Source organism: Rhea americana, unplaced genomic scaffold (genome assembly GCF_003343005.1).
Source record: "Rhea americana isolate MKP2758 unplaced genomic scaffold, rheAme1 scaffold_153, whole genome shotgun sequence".
In the NCBI taxonomy this organism is placed as follows: Eukaryota; Metazoa; Chordata; class Aves; order Rheiformes; family Rheidae; genus Rhea; species Rhea americana.
In genome coordinates, this window is record NW_028185628.1 from 642,145 (window position 1) to 654,680 (window position 12,536).

At 35.1% G+C, this 12,536-nt stretch overlaps 1 protein-coding gene across 1 annotated transcript in view; it reads right to left on the bottom strand.

Annotated features, from left to right (window-relative positions):
* The window catches only part of MCTP1 (multiple C2 and transmembrane domain containing 1), a gene marked incomplete at its 5' end in the record, with an annotated part of 265,870 nt that overhangs the window by 33,056 nt on the left and 220,278 nt on the right, over positions 1 to 12,536 (bottom strand). Inside the window, one exon of the mRNA XM_085299758.1 lies at positions 4,572 to 4,625. Within this exon, the coding sequence (XP_085155884.1) occupies positions 4,572 to 4,625 (54 nt within the window). The remainder of the gene's footprint in view (positions 1 to 4,571; positions 4,626 to 12,536) is intronic.

A 12,536-nucleotide genomic window follows, 5' to 3' on the forward strand; every position in this document is an offset into this window, starting at 1 on the left:
CAGCTACATATTTTTTGCAGCTTGTTCTATTGTAGGTTTAGTTTGATACATACATATAGATAGTCTAACTTACTTTTCTTTTCTTTTTTTTTTTTTTTTTTAAGGAGGACAGCATTTTTATATGCAGCTACAAATTTAACTGGAAGCTGTTATTAGAGTTTGCATTTACAGCTATTATGTAGGTGCTATGCACATGTAGAATCTAAGGTACAGATACTCYTCATTTCAATTCAATTYAATTTCATTCAAWTTCTTCATTAAATTCTGATTTTTGGTTTTTTTTTCCCCCTCTATTCCCTCCACTCACTCCCTACTTTATTGATTTTCTATAAGGCATTTATTTTATAGAAAATAATTGCCAGTACAATAGGATTACAATCTTCTCTTTAATACTCCATGGTTTTGTATTCTGTATCAGAGTTATCTTTCTTTCTCCTCATGATCTATTCGTGGTAGAAAATGCAGGGCATGCTTCTGAGACAAATTACAAATGTATCTTGGCTTGAAAACAAAGCTAGTACCTCTCAGCAGAGATGATTACAAACTTTTAAATATATTTTAATTCGACTACATAACATTATAAAATCTTTGAGTTATCTTGGAAAAAAAAACTGACTGATATCTGCTAGGAATTTTTCAAATAATTACAGCCTAGACAGAGTAGCCAAAGGTGCAAGCTATTTTAATATTTTGTATTAATAAAATATTGTTACTGTTAACAAGAAGTTAAAAGAGCATAGTGCCCGTACTGCGCGTCTTCCACCACTTAAATCTGCAGTATTAGTCACAGGCTTGATTCTGCAGCATGCTGTGGGCTTCTCACAAAATGCTGAGCTGGAATTCTTTGTGTTTATCTGAAATCTCATCTGGAACTTGTTCAAAGAATAAAGCTATGTGGGAAGCATATCTAAATTTCTTAAATGACGAAGAAAAACCTTTATTATATGCATACRTTATGCATATTGACCACTACATTGTTATTACCTAACTGTAAAAATCCATTTGATAGTTTGTTGATAACTTGACTTCATGTCATTTAACTGACCCTTATTTGCTAAGGCCTGTATAAGCCAGAGTTTGGAAGGGAGCCAAAAAAAGAGAGAGAAAGCAGATTAAACTGTAGATCTGTGGTTGGCACAGGTTTAGCAAGCAGTACAGAATATACGGAATGCACAATCTCATGCTATTTCTTTGAAACACTAGCAYTAAATTTATGAGAAATGCCTGAACCAAACAAACTACAGCATTTTTTCCAGTTCTTAAAGACATAATATGACAAAGAAATGAAATTAGACAACAGCAGTCCACTATTAAACACCAGCTGACAACTGAGATAACAGGAAGTATCCTTGCCATTTTAGTTTTAGTCATATTGCAATTGAAGACGAAAGTTCGTATTCTCTAGCTAAAAAAACATCCTTATGACCTTAAATCTACAGTCCCACCTACCCTAATCACAGCATGGCATTAAAAAAAAAAAAGGTTAATAAAACACAGACTGTTTTGATGAAGCAAATAATATACCGATTGCTATTGATAAAATGTATTACTYTTACTAAATACCTACGTTTGAATACTTATCATCCTCAGTTTATTACTTCTGAACTCTGCAGTTCGGGAATGTCAAGAAACAGTCCTCCATCACACGTCCCCAAGCCCCCATCAGCGCGCGCCCACACGGACCTCATCAAGTAGCCCAAGAGCTGCCCTTTCACTGCGRGTAAGTGACTAATATCTAAGCTGGCTCTAAAGAAAGACACTTTTCATAATCGCCCAACAATCTGCTAAGTGAAAACATATGGGTAGGCTTAGGTAAAGCCTGCCAGGGGTCTTTACTGAATGGGAAACAGGTGCTCCAGTTTTGTGCCATGGAACACCCCATTTACCGCTAAGTCCAAAGGTTACAGGACTAATAGCTGCCTTGCGGTAATCAAGGCAAGCAAAGACACCAGCCATGGTCAAACATCTGGGACATATTTTACATACTTGCAACATATGCTTCAGTTTCAATTAAAGTGAGGCTTTGGCACATTTATTAATCTTTTTACTTTTATCACATAAGAAGACCCATTGACCTGACTTTTCTATTATACCATATGAAAAAACAGAGAAATAATAAAAGCCAGAGGTCACTGCCAGCTGGTATTACAAAATGTGCATTTCTTTCCTCACAAAGCTTCATTCTGCACAAAGCTTTAGAAATACACACACACACGAACTAAAATAATATGAAACTGTGCTCCTTCTATTTTGATGCACAGATATAAAAAGAACAGCAGTGGTTAACAGAGGATGACTGAGCATCAAAAAACCCCGAAACACCAAAAACCTCACGCTAACAGAACTCTAAGGAAAAACATGCAGTCCTAATTATACACTTAGATTTTACCATTTAGCTCAAAGCAATACAACGCCCACTCCACGGACTACTGAATGTACATGGTAGCCCATACATTTTTATTAAAAAAAAAAGTTACTTTCCATTCAAATGGGGTTTTTGGCAGCATATTAAGTTATGAGAACTCAAATGAATTGTATTAATGAAGATAGCTTTGAATTTATAAAAGTCAACCTAAACAACTTCTGCATAGAAAGATAGCTTTTAAATATTCAATAAAAAGCCTCACTGAATACATACGGCAATCTTAAGTATTCACTTTTATTTAACCTTGGTAACTATATCCAAAGAAATGTTAGAAATCTGGCATCAATTTCAGAAAGCTAAATATTAGATCAGAACATTAAAACCCAGAGCGCTACTTCTGAAGGGGTATGTTTTACTGGGCATCTCTTAATAGCCACAGAATACGGATTTTTTCATCCCTATCCCCATTCTCCCTTTTATGGGGTCTGTTTAGCAATTTCCAAAGACAACTAAGCGGTAACTAAGTAGGCTGGCTTAAACTACAAGCAGTGAAGCGTTGTTTGTGAACTAATCATAGTTATTAACATTTCCAAGAATACACATACCGTTGGGATGATACTCTTGCACTAGGCTCTAATAATAAAGCAGGAACAAGCAAGAGAAAACGGCCATAAATGGATGGCAGATCAGTGTTTATCAGAAGAGAAATGATGATTCAAAGCCAGCATGTTGAGTTAAAATACAAGCTCTCCACAGCTACATGACTGACCTTTGCAATAAATCATATATTTTATTGCCAGAAGTGTATGTTCATATCATTTAGTGTTAAAAACCATCACATACGTGTTTTGTAAAAGGAGGTTTTGTTACTACAGTGTTTGCTGATTCTGAAACGATGTAGCTAACGATTTAAGTGATGTATAGAAGAATTCCACATAATATCTTTCTGTCAGTTGTAAAATGTTTGAACTGGTAATGGAATGAGGAAAATACTCATTTTTTTATCATCTCTCAAATCTTAGGTGTTAGCTAACAGAAAAATAATCATTCAGGGATTAACTAATCATGGTGAATTTTCTGACATTTCAAATGCTGCTGCCAGCATATGAATTCTTACAGAGGTATATAACTGTACATCTCAACTAGAAACAAAGGTCAAGGGCATAAATTAAGATACACTGTTTTTCTCCTCTCAAAAAAAAAAAATCATTGCTTTATTACAACAGAGGTGGGGAAACATCTGTGAAGGTCAAACTCATCTGTATTTTAATTCAGAACTGTTGTAAAATTATCTTTTTTTTTTCCCCCCTCTTTTCTTTCACAAATATCATCTTACTGCTAAGAAAATGCCAGAAACAACAGGGTTATCTTCACTGTACTTGTCTCACCAGAAAGCTGTCCTGCCAGTGCTAGCCATTGCTTCAGTGGTGCAAGGTCATTGTAATTTCTTTTTTCTGGTTCTTTCCCTCTCCCTGGGGGACAACCAATCCAAGCATTCCCATAGCTTGGCTCAATAAGACATGGAAAACGAGCTGTTATTTACTGTGGTTGCAATCCTCAACCCAACCAGCAGCCTCCAAACTGTACCACATTTTCTCAAATAGCTGAATGATCTGCAGCAGTTTCCCGGCTTGCTGGGCCACAATGCCAACTCCAAACCAAGTGGACGTCTATGAGAATTGTGATCATTTAAATGTCATACAGAGTGCAAAACATTTCAGCCATTCCTCTACCAAGTAATTCTTTGAAAATTACAGACGTCAATATCCCATCTTTAACCAGTATGGAGTTGCTATTTTTACACCTTTCTTCTCCTAAAGTGCAGCCCTATCTGTAATACTCAAGACAGGACAAATTTTTGTCCTTCAAAAACAGTTGTCACTGCAGTTATCTTCACAAGAGCTATCAAGCTCCAGACAAGTGGAATTATTTTTGTTCCTGGCAGAAAAAATACTTGACCCAGCTCTGGACCAAGGGGGGGAAAAAAAAAAAAGCAAAAGAAAAAAAAAAAGGAAAAAAGATGTAGCAGGATTTATAGACCTCTATCCTTTCCTGCAACACACAGTAGCATTGTTAGGATGATAAACAGCTCTGTCCAATTTTCTGGACTAAAACACTTCAACTCCTTTTTTAACTGTCTGTAAAAACAGTGTCATGTCTAAATTCTCCCATCCCCAGGTACCCAAGTGCTAGGAAAGATAATTACCTTGTCATCTCTGTCATCTTCTTCTTCCTCGTCCTCTAGCATGTCCTCCACTACCTGCAGACAGAAACAGTAGTAGTTGTCATGATTTAAAAAGGAAGAGTTTTGTTCTGTCAATTGTAAACCTTTTGTAGATGAAAACTTTATTAACATTTGAAATGAATGCACAGAAGAAAAATGTACAACTAGAAAAAACACTTGATCTAGAGAATCAAATTTAGGAAAGTGTTACAGCTTTAATTGACCTATATTAGGGAATTATATACTGAAAACGTTGCCTGTAAAAAAAAAATGCTTGCTTGACAATTTAAGTATTTAAAAGGTAGTTCAAAATCCAAAGTATGATAGATTTAACTAAAGGAATCTTTTGTCAGCTGTACTGGTGGGTATACAGTACACACAAATGCTTGCTTTAAATTTACTGATACCTGGAGAAACATGCAACTTTTTTTTTTTTTTTTTTTTTTATAGAATTTGCAATATTCACCAAGAGATTTTTGAAGAATTCAATGCCAAGAATAAATTCATACTAGCTTGTCTCTTTATGATCTGCAGTGATATGTACCATACGTTCCACTATTTTCTTAATAGTGATTTTATACAAACTGTGCATCTTTCTGCACATTCACTGCTAACTGTAGTTACGTGTATGCATCAATGCATTTCTTTCATCTAAACAAATCCATTTCAGTCTAACATTCTGAAATACATAAATATATACATGATTCTTTTTATAAGTATTAACAATTATTAATCACAGCATAAGCATGGAATGAACCACTACTAAACCTACTTTACAGAGAGGAAATGACTTTCAAAAGATGGTCAGTGGCAGATTCAGACTTAAAACTCAAAAATTCCTCTCATAACAGTGTGATCAAAGCCTGCAGCCTACCCTATGGGGAAACTTCTCTGTTAATGAAATTGAAATAAAGTTGTACCTCTTTATACTAGATAAGAATATGGCTCTCTATATTATTATTATTTTATTAAAATACAAGAACATCCATAATGAAACTGAGCAAAGATCCACCTAGCCCAATGTTCTGTGAATGCCTAGCAAAAAAATGTATATTACATGYTATAAAATATAAATAGTCAAGAAACTATAAACTCTTCGATGCAACACATTAACTTTTTGACTTTTTAGAATAAGTTTCCAGCAATTGAAATAATACTTCCTTTTTTTATATAGGTAAAGGTACAAATCACCATTCAGTATCATTTTAGTGTACCTTGTCATTTAAAATAACACATTAAAATTATAACTTTGTAATTTCTCCCCACACACAGCTGCACAGATATTCCCATCAAATTCAAATCCATGTGCAAGCACTAAAGAACTTTAACACTATCCAAGGGCCAAATTCAGAGTTTAAAAGAAAGAAAGAAAGAAAGAAAGAAAGAAACGAGTAGGGAGATAACACAATGCTGAGTATCAGTTCAAGCATCTGGCCTTTGGAATGGCAGGGCTGGATAACCATCAAGAAGATCATAAGTAGTCATGCTACATGATCACACGCACGGACAACTCTAAACATGTACATTAAGACTTGATTTAACATGCAAATAGGTCACCCTGCGTATGTGTAAATCAACTGCATAGGGCAAGAAATACTGAAGTCAGTATCTGGTTTCAGATGCTTTTTTTTTTTTTTTTTTGAATTCAGTAATACACTAATACACTTCTAACGAACTGAAGGACTGGGAGAGTGAGGAGTCAACACTATTTACTTGCTACTCTGTTCTGGAGTTGAGAGTCAAAGAAACACAGTGAAAAGCAAGCACATTCTCTAGCTCAGCACAAGGAAGAAGAATGGCCCAAGCAACCAATGAAAATTAATCCTGAACTTATTCCTGCAAAATAGAACAATTTCAAGAGGAGTATGACCACACCTTCCGCAACCTAGAATGGTCTCTGACCTGATACTGGTCTTTACGGAAGGAACACAGGTGTGAGCCTCCCGAGGCTGTAGGAGGAATCGGACCTGTGTTCTAGCTCCCTTTCTATAGAAAGACAGACATTTTCATTTCCCCATGCACCTGCTTCGTCTTCAACTGCTTGCTCCTGTCCTCTCGCTGTAGCTAGCTGTCTTCTTAATTTTGCAGTTCCAAGTGTTTGTGGAGCTGAGATATAAACTACATCACTGGAATTATCAAGGTATTTTTTCCTAAATCTACCCTAAAACTTTTAACTCGGATCATTTCAGCGACCCAGTTTACAGAACAGCTCCAAARACACTTACACGAGCTCTACTGATGAAAGGGTGAACTGAGAAGAGAGAATGAAAACAAGCTGTTAAGGACTGCAAAGAGATGGAAACCTTTTAAATCAGTTTTGCCTCGCATGCACCAGTCTCTAATTACATCATTTCATGACTAAAGCCCAAAGTATAAACCTGAATCAGTTGACGCCTACACCTGGCGCTAACTAAACTCAACAGGTTTCTTACTTTTCCACATTAGTATCCCCCAGACATTTAAAGATCTCTTCTATGTACACCCAGAAATTCCTAGTCTTGACAGGATTGAGCAGCAGAGTGCTTATCCCACGTTAGTGCTAAAGTTAGCATGGAGACAATTAGATGAATCGGAAACCTCTAAAAACTGTTGCAAATGATGGCACCTCACTGAAATCACTTACACGACAACATCCATTCTAAACTATCTGGATAATAATACTTCTAACTTGCACTTTTTTCCTCTTCTAATGATTTCAAAATACTTTACAAGCTTTTAGAGCRGCAAAATTTTAACTTGTTCAAAGACACAGAAAGTCCTTTGAAATCCCTTGAAGCCAAGGACTGAGCCCCGATTTACAACTTCTCCATTCCATTTTTTTTAATTCAAAAGCTACCAATCTACGCTCTTGTTCCAGGTTAGACATATCATCAATCTCATTAAGCTTTAGAGTATCAAATTGTCTGGAGAAGAAATCTGAATTCAATTATTGCAGCAAAACAAAATATAGTAGTATTTCCATGTCCAAGAGGTTTAAACTGTTCTTTAGAATAAAYGATATAGTCTATGCTTTCACTCATCTTGAAACTCAAAAGGAAGAGTTAAAAAATATATATTGTTCAGACATTAATGATACAATAATACAATTGATTAAACCACCAAGACCAAGTTACTTCAGTACTTTGTTATACAAGTTAAACAAGGAAAATAGGTACTTTATAATCATATACTCTATGAAGAACTGGTATGCTGAAGCCACCRAAGTACAATCTAGTTTTGCAGAAGAACAAAGCAAGGGTTTGCAAGATGGGTACAGTGAAYCTGAGCAACAGATTTCAGTTTAACATTGTACTTAGAATACTGTAACAACAAAAGACCACAGTGGATTTTTTTTCTGTAGTTCTGGCTTGCTGCTATTCAAATAAACTACATGTGTGCTGTTTTGGTTTGAAGCAACATAGATAGTACAGTTATTCAGATCTCTACATCAACATTAAACCTTTTCAATGGAGGGAGGGAGAAAGGAGGAAAGGGAGGGAAGGAGGCAGGGAGGGGGGAGCAAGGGAGAGAACAGGAAAAAGCACATGAAGATAAAATGGAACATTAGAGTTATTTTAATAAAAGTTCTATGGCAAAAATCTTAGATTGCCTCTAGAATACTCACTCTAAATTATGCCTTCCGATACCTTGCCTGAAATCAAGTAGTATTAATCAAACAAAGGAAGGGCACTGGGGAAATCAGAAAGATCTAATGCAAGCAGTTAGAAGTGACATGACCTTCTGTAATGTCACTTGTCACAGACTTATATGCYGCATACTGGTAGAAGGTCTTGAAAGAACCTGATTCTTGGTACTGTTCCTTGAATGTAATGCTAATACAGATGACATTTCAAAAAACACACGTAGACAGCCTCAAATACGGCATGGCAGCTACTTCATGGCCAAACAGTAAGCAGATGATGTTCAAATGTTGCAAAATAACATCCTCTCTGTGTAAAATAGTCCTATTAAAAACTAACTGATCAGAAACAGCCTACACTAATTTGTACATAGTGCCACTGTTCTTGACCCATCCCACCTTCTTTGAAGATAAAAGAACTCTGTCTATAAATATTGTACAATTCATACACACTACCGGAGTGATTGCTCTGTAGCAATGGTAAATCAGATCACCAGAAGCAGCATAACCATCATCTTTGCATGATGGAGAAAACCAAATACCAGTGGACCAGAATGCACTCCTGATAACAAGCTGACAACTTGTATTTATTCTAAAAATGATCTAGTAGTGACTAGCTATTTATTAATTACGTATTACAGGATAGCATTTTCGAGAAAATAATTCATTTTGACTTCAAACATCAACACCTGCAAAATATGGTTGGATTCTAGTTATTTACCAGCATCTTAAATCCCAGTTCCGTGATTGTATGTGATTTTAAAATACATCCTGAATCTAAACATTCCATGCAAAAACAAGACACTGGCATTTAACAGCATGATAAAAGTGTCTTTTCTCTTACTGAGTACCAGCCTGCTGTTTCTGATACATAATGTGCAATCACCAGCTYGCTTCATGATTATCTTCTGTTGCAATTTCTTTGGCTTATCCTGCTCAGAAGATACTTTCACACCTTCATATGTTAACCATACCAAATTTCTGTTTTGCACTAATAGGCAAAATAAAAAATTAAGGGAGAGGCACTACTACACTGCAGATATGCCTGTTTGACTGCTACACTAGTATACATTTTTTTTATTTTTAACATTTTTATTAATGGCTCAGTTTTGTAAAGTACATAATGAACTATTATTAGTGTTCCTCCAGATTTGCTTATATTTTACTGAATTTAGTCCTTCAGAAATAGATGGTTTCAAATGAAAAACAAAACACTTTCTCTGCTATAACATGTTACAATGTCAAACACTGCAGATATTTGTATTTTCACATAAAGATTTTAACATTCAGAAGCTTTAGTGAAATAAAAGAGAGAATGAGATTTGGGTCCGATTTAAATACATATTAGAAATGTAAAGAATGTGGTTAGAATTGTACTGTTCAGGACTTTGGATTTCATTTAACTCGTTTTGTCTGGACATAAACTGCACCATATGTTTGCATGTCACTCAATTTACAGTGTTTATGCGTAAATGTAATATAAAATTATGCAATGTGTGTGCATTAAGAAGGATGCATAAAACCACTCAGGCATTTTCAGCTCATTTCTAAGTGTTCAAGATGAAGCAAAGACTTCTGTCATCAATAAGGCTCTTATAACTGTGTTTTTGTGGTCATTTTCACCATATGACACTTGCTTCTTTYACAGAATTGCTGAGAAACTATACACAAGATACAACTTAATTAAAATGTTGTCCACCTTTTTAATATTGTATTTATAGAAAAAATAAAAATCATATGAACAGATTCCGATTTAGTAGCGTAGTRTATGTGGATTGCAGCCAATTCTGATTTATACCATTAATATTTTGACCTTGGAGTATTTCATCTGCAGCAATCATCAAGATAACTGAACCACTAGATGTAATAATAATTAGCATGATAAGCTTGCCAGTAAGGTTAAATATATTGAAGTACGAAGACAGCAGACTAAAAAGAAAAGCATTAGTACTTTACTGCTAAAATACTTCCTGATTTTTACAGACGCACTCAAATACAATTATTTCTTCTTACAGAATGCATTCTGTTAGCTTATTCTGGGAAGTGCTCATGTTGTAATTTAGTCTGATTCTTAATAGGAAATGAGACTTTAATATGGCTATCAGATGCTTTTTGATGCATGCTACTGATTACATGTAGTTCTGTAATATCAACAACAGAATTTTTATTTGCAGTATAATACGTTTCTTGGCAACATGCATGGGCAGTAAATACAGTTTATTATACAAGAACATGTAACCTCTTTCCTGTTGTCAGCTTTATATGCCCACAAAATTCAGTTGCTAATGTAGTTAAGACTAAGTCATTTTTAACAAAAAATGACCTAAGTAGTAGGATTTTTCACTATATTTCTTTCAATATTTGGTTCTCAATTATTTTAGCTCTTTCTTGGATTTACACAATGTACTACGAACTGAATATTAGGTGTTTATTTGAAGTATGTCTCCATCTAAAGGCTTCAGTATGTACTGTACATTCTTGAAAAATACCAGATTTTTCTGGCTTCAGAATGCTTGATTTTTAATTCAGCWGAACAAAAAAATATTCTTTGCTTGGCTAAGTACCAAGAGAAATTTTACTATTACCAGTTTGAGAAAGTAACACTTTCACAAAATTGTCAGCTAGAATTCTGAGGCAAAATCTCATGATAAAACAGCTTCCTMTGTATGTCAACAGTATAAACAGATAATTCCTCATTTTCATTGTGAGTATGAATTGTCTTCAGCTACTTCTATGATTTTAGAAGGCCAACTACCTTTCTCATATAAAACAATATTTATTCAAATAATTTTAAGTTCGTGGGTGTGACAAAATCCGCCCAAAGTTGGGGCTGATTATTAGCTTTGGAGCTTTTTATTAGGAGGCTTTTGTGTATGTTATTTGATAAAGTATATAATACACATTATTGAAATTTTATATATTTTTTAAAAATACGGTAGTGATACATTTTGACAAATCTATCAACACTGCAATGCAACTCTAAAGTCATTACTCCGAATTAAAGCATTCTAAAACAAAATAAAACCAAACCAAAGCTGAATGTAACTACTGCAGGACTACGAGATTTTTTTTTTAGCTACAAACTACACTGATCTCAGTTTACAAAATATTGCTTACTTATACAATCATTGCAGCCTGTCAAATCAATCTTCTTGCCATGTAAATCTCAATGCAAATACAAAAAATGTTTCTCAYTGGAAAAAAAAAGTCTCTATGTGCAGTGCACTATAATTTTATTTTAGATACTGACGATACTGCAAGAATTTATTTGAAGTGTGGCAAAACTAAAAAATAAAATAGYGTGGCAAATTAAAAAAATTGTTTGTAATAGAAAAAAATCAACTTTTTTAGGCAGCAAATGTCTAGAATAGGATTTGGGTTTTAGTGTTTTGTCTTCAAGTGACCAAACCCAGCCAGAACAGTCTCRTTCTGTAGTGCAATTTTTTATGCCATTGGGATAAGAACAGCTGGGTAGTTCTAGCAAGGAGTTAATGTGTACCATCATACCATATATAAACCTCTGAAGMAGGGGATTATAATTGCAGCACAGTCTCTTTAACTGCAGCACCACAAATAGCCAATTGCAATATTACATTCGATTACGTTGCAGAAGAGAAATGCTTCCTGCCTAACTTATATCTTTATATACTGTACTGTGAGATTGTTAAATTAGTGCATAATGCATTTAAAATATTTATAGTACCAACATTTAGTTAAATAACCTTTATGTAAGATTTATGTTGATTTGTTCATTTCTCATTTAATGGCAAATTATGAAGAGCATGTTTCATAAAGATAATTCTCCATTTAAATTCAGCAGGCCATTAAATATTAAAATTATGTTTCTGATGCAATCTAGAGCAAATTTGTCCAGCTTCAGTGATTATTTGCTCTCATAAAAATTAGACTTGATTAATAAAACTTAAACGCTTGATTAAGCCGACATTTTCATGTTTCTTTCTGATCTATTAAAAAAAAGCCCCTGTCCCATAGCGGGGCAGTACGGTGAGTTTCTCCGCCGTCCCTCATAGAGAGACCACGCAGCTGGATGAGGACAGCAGTGGTTCTCAGCAGGCTACTTACTCTCCTGGCACGTGTTGCCTGCGGTCCTGGCGTTCGGAGAGCATCCAGACCGAACACGCAGCCAGACGATGACCTGTTTACAAAAGCCTTTCCAACTTATTTTGCTAAGGATAACAAATGGAGAGCAAGTTTGCAATTCTGATTAATTTGGGGAAAGCAAGGAAGGCCGATTGCTTTAAGGAAACCTCGTGTACGTTCCTGCACGGCTCAGAGCGGCGTGCTGAACGCCATCTGGCTCACGCAGA